The sequence below is a fragment of the Trichosurus vulpecula genome, chromosome 2, assembly GCF_011100635.1.
Source record: "Trichosurus vulpecula isolate mTriVul1 chromosome 2, mTriVul1.pri, whole genome shotgun sequence".
NCBI classification, from domain to species: domain Eukaryota; kingdom Metazoa; phylum Chordata; class Mammalia; order Diprotodontia; family Phalangeridae; genus Trichosurus; species Trichosurus vulpecula.
Genome location: NC_050574.1, coordinates 193,281,823 through 193,300,798, shown reverse-complemented (window position 1 = coordinate 193,300,798; position 18,976 = coordinate 193,281,823). Strand labels below are relative to the sequence as shown.

At 38.5% G+C, this 18,976-nt stretch overlaps 1 protein-coding gene across 2 annotated transcripts in view; it reads right to left on the bottom strand.

Moving 5' to 3' along the window:
- Nucleotides 1-18,976, bottom strand: part of FRY (FRY microtubule binding protein) — a 325,197-nt gene that overhangs the window by 111,750 nt on the left and 194,471 nt on the right. For both annotated transcript variants that reach the window (XM_036743232.1, XM_036743231.1), the window contains 10 exons: nucleotides 17,352-17,438; nucleotides 14,894-15,153; nucleotides 14,436-14,625; nucleotides 13,258-13,382; nucleotides 10,497-10,554; nucleotides 9,601-9,692; nucleotides 9,216-9,388; nucleotides 5,982-6,142; nucleotides 4,592-4,702; nucleotides 535-689 (listed from right to left, as the gene is read on the bottom strand). In XM_036743232.1, coding sequence (XP_036599127.1) covers nucleotides 535-689; nucleotides 4,592-4,702; nucleotides 5,982-6,142; nucleotides 9,216-9,388; nucleotides 9,601-9,692; nucleotides 10,497-10,554; nucleotides 13,258-13,382; nucleotides 14,436-14,625; nucleotides 14,894-15,153; nucleotides 17,352-17,438 — 1,412 coding nt within the window. The remainder of the gene's footprint in view (nucleotides 1-534; nucleotides 690-4,591; nucleotides 4,703-5,981; nucleotides 6,143-9,215; nucleotides 9,389-9,600; nucleotides 9,693-10,496; nucleotides 10,555-13,257; nucleotides 13,383-14,435; nucleotides 14,626-14,893; nucleotides 15,154-17,351; nucleotides 17,439-18,976) is intronic.

Below are 18,976 nucleotides of genomic sequence, written 5' to 3'. Positions count from 1 at the left end.
TGAAGTGAATATCTATATCTATATCATCTATACATCTACATTTATTATATCTATTATATTCATTATATTATATATTTATTATATTATATATTATATTTATATTTATTATATCTATTATATCTATACTTTTATCTATATCACCTACATCTATATTATCTATATCTACACTTTTATCTATACCTACATCAACATCAACTATCATTTTTATCTATATCTACATCTATACCAATGCCTATATCTATATCTGGGCAGCCAGATGGCCCAGTGGATACAGTGCTGGGCCTAGAGTCAGGAAGACTGATCTTCCTAAGTTCATGAGTTCAAATCCAGCCTCAGACACTTACTAGCTGGGTGACACTGGGCAAATCACTTAACCCTGTTTGCCTCAGTCTCCTTATCTGTAAAATGTCCTGGAGAAGCAAATGGAAAAGCACTCCAGTATCTTTTCCAAGAAAACCCCAAATGGTATCATGAAAAGTCAGACACAACTGAAAACAACTGACCACCACCAATGATGTATCTATATCTACATACCTGCTTCCACAAACAGTTGCTATAGCTTTGAAACACCCAGAAGCAAGCTGATAGGAGCCCGTGTAGCACCGGTCAATAGCCCAGTTGAAGAGGTTTATTTGGTCAGGATTTAGCTCCAACAACAAAACTACAACTTCACAGCCAAGCTGATGGACCTGAAGATACACAAAACAACATTTATTGACTATCTAGTGCTGGGTCTCATATAGAGTAGGTACTTAATAAATATTTGGCTTCATTGAATTATTCTTATTTACAGAAAGAATATTCTAGGCTCATTTATGATGAAGCAAAGAATATTCTGCCAGGGACGGAGAACCTGCAGCCTTGAGGCCACATGGGGCCCTCTTCTGTAAGTTTGGATTCAGTCAAAGGGTTGCATTTGAGGACCTACAGGGCGACATGTGGCCTCAAGGCTGCAGGTTCCCCACAAGTAGAGGAAGCAATGCAGCATCTTTAAAGACTCACACAAGTGTTTTGATTCAATTTTCAAGTAATACTTTTGCATGTTGAGTATAAAGCTCTTAATAGTGATAAGAGAAGGTTAAAATTGAATTTGGCGTGTTATACAGAGAAAAATATGGGATTCACTCAATGTTATTTACTCTATTTTTTAAACTCTGAAAGTACAAAGAGGTACCATATTTAATTAGGATAGTCAAAGGGACAGGTTCTATGATTCCATCAGTATGGAAAACTTCCAAGTGAGAAAACTCCTTCTACCAAAGTAGGTTGGGATTTTCTCTACAACTTATTGCTTTAAAGAGTTACCAAGATCATTGAGAGGGCAAGTGATTTGCCCAGCAGATGTCAGAAGCTGGACTTGAGTTGGTTTTGCTGGCTTTCAGGCCAGCTCTCTTGCCACTTAGCCATATATTAAGATTTAAAAATGGATGACCATTTGTGAACAATACAATCCCTTAAAATGTAAGGCCTGAAATTCCTTTCACTCAAAGCTGAGTAGAGTTCTAAATAATCAGGGCTGTTCCCAGGCAAAGGTTTTCTGAGGTGCTCCCAGCCTTATCCCTTCTCCCCCTTCAACTCTTTCCCCAGAGAGAGATGTGAGCAAGTGTGGGCTGGCGCAGGAAAGAAATGGGTAGAAGTAGTCTGTGCTTACTGATAATAAAGGGACTGAATATTAACCATCAGGTCCTTGCCACCAGGAGGAAGGAGAGAGGGAAAAAGAGGGGGGGGGGGGAAGGGAAGGAGAGGGAGAGACAGAGAAGGAGAGGAAGGGAGGAAGGGAAAGAAGGAGGGGGGAGGGAGGGAGAGAAAGAGAGAGAGAGAGAGAGAGAGAGAGAGAGAGAGAGAGAGAGAGAGAGAGAGAGAGAGAGAGAGAGATTGACTGAGGAGGGTGTTTAAGAGGTGTAGGGCTCTGGGATACTGCCACCTTTGCTTCCTTAACACTGGGAAAACATGGTGGGAGAAGCCCCAGAGAGTGAGGAATATCCAGTTAGCCCATTCATTCAAGAAAGAGAGCCTTGGGGGTCAGAGGCAAGGAGGCAGAGTGTCTGACCATAGTGAAAAAGCTATACAGCACAGCTCCCATTCTGCCCCTGAACTCTGAATTCTCTGTCATCCCATGGCAGAGGACAACCTTGATCTACTGATGGATTTCATCTAAGTCTGGCTTCTAAAGGCCCAGAAACAGCTATCTATTTCACTACCAGGCTTCTAAGACCATTTCCTGAGGGTGCTATACAATCCCACAAAAGGACAGAAAGAATGACACATCAGCGAGAAAATGGTCGTGGTGGTGGCAGCAATGGGGGATAAAATGACTAGGTGCCATGGTGCCAAGCTGGGAAAAATATTTTTCCTTGTTCTCCACTTCTGCTGACCATTGTCCTCATGTTTATTTAATATTAGTCTTTTACACTTTAGTATAAATGCATCTGAAAGCCAGTTGGCCTGGTGTGTGTGTGTGTGTGTGTGTGTGTGTGGCAGTAGATTATCTTTTCTACAAGTCTTAGAATCTGTATTCTCTTTTGCTTTACCATACGACCTTCTCCATCCTCTCTGTCCTAATGTAGAGGGAGAAATGAACCCAGGGATGTAGAAATCCCAAACCAAAATTCCCAAGGCAAGGCCTCCTGGAATGAATTCACGGACCCAAGCATTCTTTAAGTCAAGGAGGCAAAGATTTATTATGCTTTAATAAAGCAGGCAAGAGTTCTTAGGGAACCTGCAACCATACAGGGCCACAGGGAAAGTTTAAGTACAAGATTTAGGGATGAAACCTGTCAATTAGGTGTGTTGGGGTGGGGTTAGGGAGTGGTCAGGGCGTGATTAGGGGTTGGTCAGTTCTTAAAGGAACATGCACTTTTTGTACCTACTACACAGGTATCTTACCCAGAGTTCACTGGGAAATAGCCCAAAGTGGGGCTACCCGGGGGTGTGGTTTTCCCTGTCAAACGTCAGTAAGTCACCAAAAATTCACGGCTGACTGGGAATATCCAGGTGGATTCCATCACGTGTCTTGTTAGACAAGATTAATGTAAGGGAGTATACATTTGAACTATGTCTAGGATACATGTTAGACTCAGTATATGGTCAATTATCAACACCTGAATCAATCTATAATTGGGCATAGCTGCTTACTGAGGAAGAAGCAGAGATAATTTTGGAGCACACTGCCCTTTAGCTAGAGAGGCTGCCTGGGAAAGAATATATTTGAGAACTAGATGTGTTCTGAAATTGGAATTCTGCCACAGGCACAGGCACCCAAGCAGAGGCTAAGGGGAAATGTGATGTTAGAATTAGGGTCCAAGCACAAGCACCCCATCACTAAGACTCCCTCCGAGTGTCCATTTTCATTATTCTCTTCTTCTCCTATACCACTACCCTGGATCTTCATTATCCCTTAGTCTGGATCTCCTTCCTTTCTTTTCCATCCCTTTGGGAAGAGAGTCCAGGAAATCTGGGTTGTTCTAGACTCTTGATTAAGCAACTGTTTTATAATGAACAGTGTCAGTGTTAATGCATATGTTTGTATGCAGTTGGGCAACTGTGTGTGAGAGGAGGGATTGGATAGCTTATTGAAAGGAAAAATGTAAACACTGCTATTTAGATACTAACAAAGATAAAAGAAAACCTATTAAACTTTGATTTGCTAAATTACCATGTAGCACACTAACCATCAGGCATAGCATTAAATGTTTTATCACATGTATTCAGGTAGATTAACTTTATTGTCAGTTCTATTTGATCACAACATTATGCTCTGCTCACACGTGATCAGTCATAGTTTGTAGTTCATGTAGCATGACTGTACTTAGAGCTTGAAATACTGGCGGGAATATTGCTTATGAGTTTGATAACTAGACATTACCTACAAGTGGGTCATCGGTCAATATTTAAAAACAAAATGATAACAATATTCAAGGTCCTTCCTTTTCATTAGAATCTTTAATTATTATTAAACATGATGAGTTAATCTAAAAATAATGAAAAGATTAAATGATAGTTGCAGAAATACTTTCAAGATCACAAAGCTGACTTATATATGTTTGTTCAGAACAGACCTAGAAGCTATAGTTTGTGACCTTCTTTTCCCCTTCAGCTAACAAGTTTAAATTTTCTTTTTGATTTTTGCCTCTACCTAAAGCCTATATACTTGCCATTTTGTCTTTGTTAGCAACGGATATGAGGGAGAAAGAAATGAAAGTCACTTTGTTTACTTCTAGGGCCTAGAAGCAGATGAGAGTGCTATTCTTACAAAGGAGAACTCAATCAATTTTGGCACGTGGCTGATAACCTTGGCTTGGTACTTAGCAGCAGATAAAAACTCATCACATTTTTGCAATGCACTTGAAAATAGTTTATCATATTAAAATAGCAGCTAATATATAGACAGAGATAGAAAAACAGTAAGCTTTCACCATGTAAAACTTCATTCTCCTAAAATGACTCGATGTTGTACATAACAGAAGTCACTTAAACGTTTGCAACAGGCTGATGGGTTTGTTTTGGAAGTGATGAAGAAAACTGTTTACAATTCTCAAGAACTTAATAGGACAAAATACAAAACAGATTTTAAAATAAGGCAGCTACTTACTCGTAAATCTTGACAAGCCAGAATGTTGTCAAGCCATTTGTACAGATAGCCATCTGGGGAAAGGCCCACATTGTCAAAAACAGGGCCACAGCACAGTACTGCTGACATAGCCTAATAATAAAAAAGTAGGGAGAGATACAGAGTTAAGATCAGGGCTTAGTAAAGTCTTGGATATTCTTATTGAAATTTGATTGAATCTACTAAGCAATCTGGAAAGACAGCTTAGATTTATAATTTATGAGGATCATCTGAAGCACAGCCTATTTGCTATGTCTTAAAACATTCCCTAGTTGATCCCACTACCAAATGTCAGGCCCTAAATTGTAGCCCTTTATAAATGATCCATTCACTTAAAAGGTATGCATTTTTGTGGTTTTAACTAGACTTAGTGAGGAAGTAAGACATTCCAAATGCAATGGTTATTTCTTGGCACCTCAAAGAAAATGGACTTTGGCTTTTAAACAGTTTCCAGTCAATGGATTCTGATCATCGAGGAACTTTTTTCTGCGGAGAGCAGACCATTCGTATATGAAACTCCCAGGGGAAGAAACTCCTTCCACTAATGCCGATCAATACTGGCTCTTTGACTTAAAGTCTTAATGAGGGCAAATGGCTTTCTCAGGATCACACAGTCAGTGTGTGTCGGGGGAGGAGCTGAAGCCAGTTCTTGAGATCTACTACGCAACATTATTTCTTTATAAGTAGAATATGAATTTCAAAATTTTGCTTGGATGATGAATATTTAACCAATAAACTCAAAGGGCTAACTGTAGAAAAGAAAAATACTTGATACTTATTTAGAAAAACCGGTGAAGTATTAAAGCTGGGCACATTTGAGGCACAGTCCAACTCTAAGTATAGGTGTGTGTGCATCTACACATGTTTGTGCACACAATGCATATACAGACATGTATACATACATGTTTATGCATATACACATGTATATACACATATATCCACAATATAATACATATATCCACATATCCACATGCATATGTATGTATGACTATATCTATGTATACCTGCTTCTGATGTCTCCTGATGGCCTGGAGGTGACCCTGAATGGGGTGTAACTTCTAGAACATACTACCAGGCTGGAAAGACTTTAAGCACAGACCTGTCATTCATCCTGAGGACCAGCTCAGATCAGGTCAGAAAATCTCATTTCCAGAAAATTGGTTACTGGGTCATGAAATTTTTTGACCATAACAACTCAAGAAATAGTAAACTGAAAAGTGATGGGGTTTGCATGGTGAAAGGCATCCCCACGTTGATATAATCCTCGATTTAAAAAAATAAACCTACTTATGAGTACTTCCCTAGAAAAGTTCTTGAACCTTAAAAAAATGAGACAGCAGCATTTCATGGTAAGGAAAAGACAACTACCTACCTTTAATGCACAATACTGGTATCTTGTTATCTGATGATTTCTATCACTGTAACGATCCAGAGGCGTGAACATAATGCTGAAGGGTCCTGCCCACTGGCTAAACAAGATGAAGAGATGGTGCCTCAAACTTTGCTGGGGGAAGAGAAATCTTCTGTGATGAACTGGGGAATGAAACAGTGCAGTCTGAGCCCTCACAATATGCATATTTCAAGTTTTTAAAAAAGTAAAAAAATGGTAAATTAAAATTTTCTTTAGCTTACACAACATTCATTTCATGAAACAAGACTGATAAAAACTATGTTCTTTTCTCTTACTTTTGCACATAATTTCCCTTAATGCCCAAGGTAGTTAGTAGATACTAAAAAACTGGCACCTTTAGATGGTCCTTGGACTACCTGCTCCCTTAGGATTTCTGGGTCTTTCAATATGCTTCATGGATGAATTTTCTTTTATATGCTGTTTTCCTTGATCAGAGTGTGATCTCCTTGAAATAGGGACTTTCTTGATTTTTTACTTGTAGCTTGGCACACAATAAGTGCTTAATAAATGCTTTTTTCATTCATTTATTTCTAAACCTTTCTTTTGCTTCTATGTGAAGTGTTCTCTTTATTATGCTGGGCTCTAAAGAACTCCTGAATGCAATTTCATGAATTGCCTCTTTTAAATTAATAGGTTGCAATTACTGGAAGTAATTTTGGCCACCAAAGAGAAAAAAGGTTAAAGGGGAAAAAAACCTGGTTTGCTTGCCTATAATAACAATTGTAGGCAGGTATATATTATATTTCTATACAGAATAGCACTACTAATAATATTCCAACTATATACTGTCATTAACAACCTTCCAACTTAATAAATGCCAGTAGTAGCTAACACTTACATACCACTTTATAGTCACAAAGTGGACTTATATATGTTAACTCCTTTGAACCCCACAATAACCCTATAAGGTAGGTAGTGTGTTATCATCTCCATTTCATAAATGAGGAAATTTAGCCCCAGAAGATCAGAGAATCTCAGAGTCGGGAAGGACCTCGGGGCCAGCTAGTCCAATACACACCTAGGAATCCCTTCTTTAACGTTGCTCATGCTGGTTGCCCCTAGCCTTTACTTGAAAACCTCCTGGGACTGGGAACCTACTTGAGGCAGTGATGCTGCTTCTGGACAACTTCTGATTGTTAGGAAGCTCTTCCTTACATCAAACTGAAGTCTGTTTCTCTTTTGCTTCTATCCATTGTTTCTTGTTCTGGGCCCAGGCAGACCAAATATATTCTTTCTTCTACATGGCAGACTTACAAATATTTCATGGCAGCTGCACATCAAATCTCCTTAGTCTTTTCTTCTCTAGGCTGATGATCACTAGAGTTCCATTCTATTAGCATGATCTCTAGTCCCTTCACCATCTTGGTCACGCTCCTCTAATCAGGCTTCAGTTTTTCAGACCCTAGATGCAGCTAGATGACACATTGGATAAAGTGCTGGGCCTGAAGTCAGGAGGACCCAAGTTCAAATCCAGTCTCACACACTTACTAGCTGTATGATTTTGGACAAGTCATTTAACCTCTGTTTGCCTCAGTTTCTCAACTGTAAAATGGGCATTATAATAGCACCTACTTTCCAGGGTTGTTGTGAGGATAAAATGAGATATTAATTTTAAAAGTGCTTAGCACAGTGCCTGACATATAGGTAGTGCCCATAGGAGGCACTTATAAAGCCATCCAACCTCTCTTCCTTCCTTCCTTTCTTTTTTCCTTCCTTCCTCTCTCTCTCTCATTTCCTTCCTTCCTTCCTTCCTTTCTTCCTTCCTTCCTTCCTTCCTTCCTTCCTTCCTTCCTTCCTTGTTCCTTCCTTCCTTCCTTCATGAGACTCCAGATGTACTCTGACTAGGGTCCAATATGGCAGAATTGCTACTCTCTTGTTCTGCACATTAAACTACTCTTAATGAATCCTAGGATAGCATTACCTTTGTTGGCTTCCATGTTACGCTAGTTAACTCATAGCAAGTTTTCAATCCCCTAAAACTATTAGATCCTTTATAAGAAGCTGTTGCCTTGCCACTGCTTTCCCAAACTGTACTTCTGAGGTTGACTTTTTGAAGCCAAATATAAACTCTATATTTACCACCCCCCCATCAAATTTAGCCCATCATTCTAGCTTGTTCTAATATTTTTGATCCTGACTCTGTCATCCACCATGGTAACTATCACACTAGGCTTTGTGTCAAATAGACATATAACAAGGTATCTATGCCTTCATTGATAAAAGTCATTGATAAAAACTGTTGATGAGCCCAAGGTTGAGGCCAGATCTCTTTACTACTCTTTACTCCAAGCTGACATTAATAAGTACCATTAAGTACTTAAGAGTAATAAGTAACCCATTAATAAATGCTAAGTGCTCCTTGGAACTGGCCATTTGACCAGATGTTTACTATGTTTAGTGACTTGTACAAGGTCACGTAGCTAGGAAGTGAGAGCCAGCACTCTAACCCACACCTTCTGACTTAAAGTCCAATGTTTTTTCAATTACACCACATTAAAGCTGTGTCCACATGGCACCAAAACAACAGGTCCCAAGATGAAACTTTTAGCCAAGTACTGGTTGTGTATATACTATGACAACCCCTCTCTACTTACTCCCCTTTCATTTATGTGACTAGTTTATTTTAATTTTTTGTTGAACTGACTGACCGTTTTAAACCCAAGTCCTCTTGTTCAGTTTGGATCTCTTTTATAGTCATTTGATCCGACAGAGAGAATTCTGCTTAACCATGTAACAATAATCAAAAAGCAGAACTTAATAAATACAAAACAGAAACTATGACTTCTTTGTCAACTATGCTTATTGGCTAGAACCCGACTGTAAGAATTATGCTGAAATGACACTAAGACATTATCACAATGAGACCAAGATGAAAAAAAAAAACCACAACAAAATACACAGCCTGTCCAAAGGCTTTCTTTGAATGAGTTCCTTCCTATTGAAATCACATAGGTTCTTTACTTCAGATGGGAACCAAAACAAAGGACAGAAATAACAAGAAAAACACAAAGTCAAATTAATTCACTATTGTTCTCTCTCCAACTGTCTTCAATTGCTGCAATCTGTTCTTGTTGGCACTTCAGACTGTCCATAAATAAAATGCTCCCATCCAGCCCTGAGCTACACAGATGCAAAAGGGAAACAAAAATGCTGTTTCAAGCATACAATGTAACACATATTGGTGTATCACTTTACCTGGGACACACTGAATTAAGTTGGCTATCATGGCACTGAAATGGGCTCGGATGTCTTTGAGAATTTCAACCTCCTTGTCATTTTCAGCCTCCAGCAGCATCCGCGTCAAGTCAACGTATTCTAAGAACAAAGCTCCTAGTGCTAGTGTGTCCCGCTCTAAGGCTCCATTGGTGCTAGAGTGAAGGAAAATTGAAGCTTTTAGACAGCTCCCTATCAGGGCAGTAAATTCTGCAGTGAAGAGTCAACCCTCAAACTCAAGTAAGCTTGTTGACTTTCCCAGGATATGAGCACCCCCTTTCCCCAGTCTTAGAAATATGCTGGGGAACAGTGAAAAATGAGATCACAATATGGAAAAGGTGACTGCTCAGGGCAATCATGACCTTACCTGTCACTTATCACACCTGCATCTGCAAGGAGCTCAAAAATTCTCAGCAGCTGGAGTCTTAGTAGATCCCGCCTTTCTCGGCGTTTCTTGTTCTGATTAAGAAGAGGTCACATTGCTTGTGGACACATTCAAAACCATGCTCAAAACATTACCTCAGGAAATCAAGTGTATTTAAGAAGGGCAGTAATAATAATAATCTAATCATATTCATTTTTCTAAACCTAACAAGTAATGTGCATTTATATTTCTGCCTCCCTAATCCTTCCAGAAAATGTTTGCTATGATAAGGCTGTTGGAAAAGGGGAGATAATGGGGATCATGTAATACTTCACCAATAAATATTTATAAGACAGAAATGTTAAGACTTAACTAGTCTCACTTGCCAGATGGGGACCAATGTTTTTTGGGGGACTACTACATATTTTTCTTTAAGCAGACCTGTAATTTATTCAGAATAGAGAAGAACTTTCAGGTGAAGAGTTTTCTCTACCAGTGAAGACTGACACCTTAATTCTATCTTATAATGGAGTATTTCCTACCCTGGTTCTTTGCTCTGAAAAATGCAAACACTCATAGTAAGCTCTGAAGGTCAATTCCAAACTTAAAAGCCTCAATTCAATAAATAAGGTAGCAATTCATTATTCACGTGGCTATTGAAGCACATTGCTTTACTAATTTTAGGGCCTATGACCTTTGAGAAGAGGAATTATGTCACAATGGGTGCTCAATGAATGCTGAAATTTCTGTAGCGCTAGAAAAGGAATAGAAATAAAAAATGGTGAGATTCACTGCCAATGTCACGTCTATGTGTTTCTGTCTTTGAAGGCTGACTTCACTGCATTTCACTTTACCAAAAGTGCCTAAAGCAACCCAAGATGCGAATCAATAACACTTACTTCCGGTCTTCGCTCTAATGCTTCTTTCATTAACGGATGGAGCTCTTCTACCAATTCTCTGAAGGAAAGAAACAAAAACCAAAAACCAACATGGTGATCATGCTGCAAAATAGGAGGAATGACAACTGCCCTACCTTCTTTATGGGGCTGTTGTGGCCCCATAATTATGTATAATTAAATGAGAGGGACTGGAATTACAATTTCAATGGCATAGGGAACTCCCAGGAGAGAGATGCCCTCTACCACCATTAGTCTTAAAGAATTGTTCAGAGTGCCAAGAATAACAATTGGTCAACTTATAGATTTGCCCAGGGTCTCATGGCCAGTATGTATCAGGGGAAGCAATTGACCCAGGTCTTCCTGGCTTTCAGGCCAGCTCCATTATGTATGTGTATGTGTTCATGCGATATCAGAATTGACACTATAGGAAATGGTTCTGTCTCCTACATAGAAAATTACCTATAACTTATGTATAACTTACTCAGTCCCATGTCACATATTCTATATGATAAACTTTCAGTTGTGACAAGTCTATTGTCCCTGAATCTCAGATCTGTATTGTTACTGAATTGTTATCTAAAAGGTAAATCATTTCTAAATGGCAGTGGGAACAAAGTTACCAGAACTGGGGTAGATAGTGGCATGAATGAAAAACAAATCTTTAGACGAGTGTCCAGATGTTTTGGATTTTTTAATGTGTTTTGGATTTTTTTTGGGGGGGAGGGCAGGGCAAGTGGGGTTAAGTGACTTGCCCAAGGTCACACAGCTAGTATATGTGTCAAGTGTCTGAGACTGGATTTGAACTCAGGTCCTCCTGACTCCAGGGCCAGTGCTCTACTCACTGTGCCACCTAGCTGTCCCCTGTGTTTTGGATTTTTAAAAATGTTTTGAGGGCTTTAGAGATAGAGCCTCAGACGGTGAATCACAGGATTTAATATACTACCATTTTCCCATTAAAAAGAATAAATATAATGGTCTCCTTCTATGTCACGATTATGCTGAAAAGCTAATGAAAAGTCTTGTAAGCTTTTTATGACCAATATACTACTCTAGCGACTGTTCTATCTGTATGTTTTTGGCCTTGGTCATCTAGAAGAAAACTCTGGCTAACTGGTACCTCAGTAAGGAGAATCAGAGCTTCGTAGAATGTTAAAGGGAACTCAAAGATCATCTAGTCTAACTCATTATTTTACAGACGAGGAAACAGAGATCAGGCAAAGGAAGGGACTTGTCTGAGGTCATAGAGCTACCCAGTGGCAGACCTGGGACTTAAACCTGGGTCTTCTGACAGGAAATCTAGACTTTTTCTATTACCCCATGCTAACCAGAACTTAGAAGATTTTTAAAATTTAATTTTTCTTTAAAAAATTTTATATTTTATTTTTTCTAATTCCATGTAAAAACAATTTTTACCATTTTTTAAAAATTAAGCTCCCAAATCTCTCTCTTCTACCTCTGCCCCTCCTTGGCAAGCACTTTGATTTTGATTATACACATGCAGTCGCTGCAGTATTTTTTAAAAGGGAAAATTCCCTAAACCTGATGAGTATGACGAGTCTTCTGTGATTGTCCCTCTTTTTCTGTAGACCCATTTCGAGCTTCTAACTCATACAATCAAACTTTATTTTTGAAATACCTATTATTTCTCTTATGCTTCCAAGAGCATTTTCTTTTCTACTTCTATGAAGATTTTGGAAAATATTTTATTTTGTTTTCCCTACTCTGACTGCCTCATTGAAGTCACCAGCTACTTCCTGGGCAGTTTTCAAAGGGTGCATCACCACTTCTCAGGGAGCAGCTAGGTCTGGAGTCAGGAACACTTGAGTTCCGATGTGTCTTCAGACATTGGCTGTGTGACCCTGGGCAAATCACTTAACCTCAATTTTCTCAATGGTAAAATGAAGATAATAATAGCACTTCCCAGAGTTGTTGTGAGGATCAGATGAGCTAATATTTATCAAGCGTTTAGCATTCAGCCTGGCACACAGTGGGTGCTTAATAAATGCTGGTTTTCCAAGAAATGGAGCACTGGATTTATAGCCCACAAGACCTGAGTTCAAATATGGCAGACCCTTACTAGCAACATGACATTGGACAAATTACTTAACTTCTCTCTCCATCTCAGCTTCTTCTTCTACAAAATGGGAGTAAGCATATCACCCGCCATATAAGGTTGTTGTAAAGATCAAACAATATAACATGTGAAGCATTCTGCAAATTTTAAATGTGCTACATAAACGCCAGCTATTATTATTTTATTTCTGTTGTTGTTGGTAGTAGAGAGGATTTTTGTTTTACACCTGTGATTTGAATGGCCATGGAGGTCTTCCCTCACTCTGAAATTCTATGATTCTTTGAGACGATGTACACTTTGTATTTTTATGAAGCTCTCCTTTACGAGTATATTCCTTCTGCAGAACACAGTCTGGCTATTTGCCTGAAAGTCCATGTCAGAATCTCAAAACTCTTAGCTTTCTTCTGAGAGAAAAAATGCTTCATTTTTCAAAAGACATAATTACAAGATGATTGTAACAATGAAGGTGTGATGACTAAAAATTAAATGTGCATGGAGTAGCCCAGTGGCAAGCAAGGAAGGCTTGCTCAATCACAAAACTGAACAAAGTCACTGGAGGTAAAACCTTCAAACTCTTAGAGTCTATGCAACCACGAATGACAAATGAAATGACTTAGCAAATGTAAAATGATGTTATTAAAACAGCAAAATGTTGGAATTTAAAACATATTGATTTGAGCACTGTACCTGAAAACAAGTGAATTTGTTCTTCCAAATCCTAATACCAGGGACTCTGTGATTTCAATGCTTTCAAGTCTCATCAAAGGCACCAACTGTTTCAACAGAACTCCCACAGATGGGGTTCCTATAACCTAAAAAGTGTTTATTAAAAGTGAAAAAGGTAACATGTTAACTCAGAGTGTCCTTATTTGAAAGAATAAACACTTATTTAGATTTCAAGACACTGAATCATATTCCAAGGCATTGCCATCATTTAAGGAACACAAATTAATACAGCATGATGGCTCCCTCCCAACTTGGGAGAGAAAGTCTACAATCTCATGGGTTCTCACTGATAGTAGGTTCCCATTAACTCAATGCATGACTAATATTGTGGCATGGTGACCTTATTTTTACTTTCAAAATCTACAAAGTAATCGTTGATCAAATAGCCTAATTAAGGAATATCTTATGATAAAAGTGAATGGTAAATGAGTGGAAAGGAAAACGTAATCTCAAGTCCACAGTATAGAAATTTAAGGTTGAATAAATGCAATGAGAGCCAGCCACAGTATGATTGCCTCAAAGCCAGCAAGAATTTGGGTTCAAACCTTCTCTGACACCTGTTGGCTATGTGACCCTGTAACCTCTCAGTGCTCTGGGCCTGAGGCATAAAATTGGAAAACTCTTGAGTGAGCAGGAACCAGACTGAAATATAAACTGGGAAATGTGTAACAAAATCAATAAGAATACAACAAAACATAGATAATGTAAATTTGTGATTTTCTAAGTTAATATGAATTCCACAAGGATCCCTTTGTATTTGAGTTTGACACCACTGCTCTCTAACACTATAAATTGCATCTATGTGTTGATGGGAGTTCTCTACATCAGTGGAATCACAAGTTCAGTCCTATTCCCCATTTCTTATAAATGCGAGAGTGAGAGTAAGTCACTCAGCAGTCTTTTAAGAAAAATCTCAACACTTTTGCATCTCCATTTCTCTGCTTATTGTAGAAGGAAAACATTGGGTTTTCCTGTAAACTCTTGGGACCACAGCTCAGGCCAGTGTAGCTTGGAAATGTGTAGGATGAGATGCTAATGCTTATACTCCCAGTGACAGGCACAGAGCAACTTGCCCTATGAACACTAGACAAATGGTCTAAAAATCAATGAAATCATTCCTCGGGAGCATGCCATGTCACCTTGTTATCGTAGCTCATGGTGCCATCTGGAGTTGTAGCCATAATTTCAGGTGTAGATGCTCGCAAGTGTCCAGGGCTCATAATACTGGGTTTGGCAACTCCAAAACAAAGAATCAGGTAATTTCTCCACAAGGTAACATAGTTGTCTCCACTACCGGCAGTGCTGGTTTTCTTTGCATTAATGGGACTACTGCAGATATTAAAAAGAAAATGAAAATGAAGCCCAGTTTCCTGGTTATTAGGGATTTCAGGTATTAAATGAATAGAAAATTCAAATACTCATATTGGTTAACTAGGGAAAAAAGTCATTTACAACTGGAAAATGGAAAATAAAAGTTTGATTTTATTTTACTGAGCAAAGAGCACCCTACGATAGTTCTCGGTTTCCCACTGGAAACTATGAGGAGTCCTAGTTAGGGAATACTATCATGGAAAAGTATATACAGTAAAATACTCACTTTGGATCCACCAAGGGCATCACCAACTGAAGTCTGGTAAAAGCATAAGGCCAGGCATAGCTGAGTGCTGTGGGGCAGTGCTTGGGTAAATTCTCTTGTCTAAGGAAACTGAAGAGGCAAAGAACCCAGGGGTCCTTGACCGACTGGGCAAAGATCCAGACGTGGGATGGGCTCTTGACATCATAATGGCTATTTACCAGGACTGCATTCCATTCTACCAACCACTGCAGATCCACATTGTGGGTCAGTGGTAACGTTGCCTGTTGGTAGGAAAAAAAACCCAGATATTGTTACCAGGCTATTTTTTTTTGGCAGGGCAAGTGGGGTTAAGTGACTTGCCCAAGGTCACACAGCTAATACATGTGTCAAGTGTCTGAGGGCGGATTTGAACTCAGGTTCTCCTGACTCCAGGGCCGGTGCTCTACTCACTGTGCCACCTAGCTGCTCCGACCAGGCTATTTTTGACCTCCAGATCCTACCCTTCCTTTGAAGGTCCATCTTGAAAGCTTCCTCTTTCATGACATCTTTCTAGATCACCTTAATCAGCCAAAAATCATTGTCTTCTCTACATTCAGAGAGTGGTTGGTTTGGGCCAGTCTCATATCACTTCTCATATATTGCTTTTACTCCGTGTCTATGTGTGTGCCTTAGCTTAACTAGATTATAAATTCCTTAGTGCAAAGACTGTTTCTTATACAATTGTGTGCTACACAGTTCCTCCTGCATCCAGTAAAGATAGTCACTGGATGACCAAATGAATCAAATAAGTCAATGAGGCAAAGTATCATCTTTATTTCTTTTACAGAGTTAAATATTTTTTTCCTACTTTTATTGATATATTTTATTTTTACATGACCCTCATTTCCAAATATCCCGTCCCTCATAGCAAAGGACAAAAAAGAAATGAAATAAAACACAATTTAGTAAAACTAACTAATACATCAACTCAGTTTCATACTATATGAAATGTTTTGCATCTAGATTCCTTTCCTTGGCAGTGAAGGAAGAAAGGTGACTTTTCTCATCTTTTCTTCAGATCCAAGTTTGGTTATTATAATTACATGGTGTTCAGTCTTGGCAAAGTATCATCTTTAAATGATGTCATTAATTTTCATGATACTCTTTTAAAGCACGACAAATTCTGAAAATCTACTATTCAATTTCTTAATAACTTTAGATAGAGTCATGCTAAGTGCTATAACAGTTGATTTTCTCCCTGAATTAGTTTTATTTTTCCCATATGGTAATATTCTCTTTCTCTGCTTAGAGAAGCAATGAAGTGAAATGGTTTTTATTAATGCCATTCCCTTGTATTTCCAAGAAAACGAGGTGGCTCATTCTCATCTGGAACCTTGTATTATTTTTACCCTGTGGCACCAAACCACAAAGTCAGGCATTTCAAAACATCTTGGAAGATAAAGAAATTCCTAGATTTCATCATCTTCAAAGTCAGGATGTGAATGCTGAATAGAAAATAAATGAGTCAGAGTTATAATCTCAATCTGGTGCTCTTTCCAAGAGACTACATTGCCTTTAGATAAACGCCTGACAGAGTTTAGATATACAAGATCTCTTGGACCTTACGAGTCCCTACATATGATGTTATTATCCCTATACCTTCAGGAAATTAATGCATAATCCCAAGTGATTTGAGGATATAGCAGGTCTAATTTACACCTGGTACGATATTTTTATTTTGAGAAATAGTCATTAAAAACAGTCTAAGTTACTTATTACAGGAATCATACACATCCACATACAATTTCAGATCACTGTTAATGCCCCACAGAGAAACAAGGATATTGAAAATATTTGGGGGTTTGTTTGATCTCGGCTAGGAAAGACCACGTAAATCTTGCATACACCTTCAGGTTATATACACATATACAGCCATCTTCCAGTTATCTTCAGGCAGATTTTCTGCCCTTATAGGCTTTGTCGAGACAATTATGGGGTTCTTTCTTGGCCAACATCCATCATGTTTGCCTCTTTCAGTATCTACCCAAAGTTAGCACAGATTCCATCACTGTACTTTCATCTTAAAAAGAAGATAATAAAATTGTGAGCTGTGCTTATGCTACTGTCCATTTGTGCAGAAAATTGAGAACTGGCTGCATATTTTTTAATGGGAAGGGTATAATCAGGTGGTGATAAATCAATGTCGAGCTAATAAAATCTCTTGTCAAATTCTTATTCAGTCTTGTAGAAACTGTAGCTCTCAAAGAAATTAGTGCTATTAATTCTATGGCCCATGATCCAAGGACAAACTCTAGACTAGTGTTAGGAAAGTTGTCCTTGTTTTTTATATGTTGCTAACAGATTGATAAATCGTCCAACAAAAACCCCAGAATTCTTCCCAATATTTTTTGTCTCCATTAATAGTTTTTTTTGGGGGGGGAGGAATGCTTTTTTTTCAGTCTAGGAGCCACAAGCAATACACAATCAAATGGGTACTTACTGAATCTGAGACTGCTACGTGAATAAAACTTTCAAGAACAGAAGAACTCAGCTGATCCATGACATCAATCATAGGTCTGTCATCATCCTGTACAAACGGCAGACAATTTACATTCCACAGTGAAGTAAACCCATCCCTTGCACTCCCTACCTTTTCTGTCTAGTTGCTGGTGCAGTACCATCTGGAAGATGGTGATAAGGAATGTGGCTCCTAGAAGGGCTTGGTGGTTGGCTCATGAGACAAAACTTGGCATTTTTTTTTCTCCCTAAGCAGTCTCTCAAGCTTTGAGTGGTGATAATTACTGGACACAATTTGTACTTCACTGAAAAAGACACATACCTGACCGAATTTCATAAAACTTAATATATATTCAAGGGGATCCAGATACTGGTACCGTATGCTGTTCATGAAAACATTCTTTTATCATTAATTTTAAGTACCCAGGACAGTGAGTCTAAATATAGTATATCTCAACCCCTAATCTAGAGCACATTTTCTTTACGGCATTAGATACTACCTGTTTTAGTAAGTAAGCTATTTATTAGCTCTGTAATAAGAGCTTATGTCCAATATTAAGGCTTCACTGATCTCTCCACTCCTAATCTCACAGAACTCTGGACTTCCCTCGTCAATGTCTTAGTGGAAAGAACTTTGGTCTCAGAGTCCAAAGTCATGGGTTTAAATCCTAGCTCTTTTACTAATTCTGTGACTCTGGACAAGTCACTTAAATCCTCTCATTGGCCTCAGTTTTCTCATCTGAAAAGTGGGAATAATAAAACTCATATTATCTACTTCAGAGCATTTTAGCACTATATAAACATGAACTCTTATTTTTATGTTTATCATACTTTAATTTGCCATGTTTACCGATGTGCTTTTCAAGATAACAAGATCTGAATTTGTATCTTATTAACCTTTTTGTCTTATCTAGTGCTTAGAATAGCACATCCATAGAGCAGGTGCTTCATAAGTATTGCATGCATGGATTCTTCAGAACATCTACACTGGAGTGTGGTCATCCCTTAATGGAGAAGTCCTTATGGCATTGAGCAACCTGAAGACTTTGATATCTTTATATACATATGCACCCAATACATATACATATATATATACACACACACATATACATGTTTATGTATATACATGCCTGTCATGTCAAATCGTGAACTAAATGGTCATGCTTTGATGTTGATCAACTGTTTCTGTTGTGTACAAAGATAATGGGTATATTTCATGGGTTAGGGCTGGTGAAGGCACTTTCTTCTCATACGGGCATTGCACAGCTCAACCTCAGCCCCGTCCTCTGAATTTCATAAATTTTAACATATACTCAAGGGGACCCAAATACTGATACTATATACTATTTATGAGAACATTCCCTTATCGTTAACTTTAAGTACCTGGGACAATGAATCTACACACCGTATAGCACATTTTCTATATGGCATTAGATTTAATTTAATTTTAGTAAATGATCTGTTATCATCTGTGTAGTAACTGTAGCTTTTGTCCCGTATGAGTATTCTCTGATGTCCCCTCTCTTATCCCCTATAGTTGGAAACGATCCTCCCTCTGATCTCACAGAACTCTGGATTTCTCTTGTACATGGATTAGGGGAAAGTCCA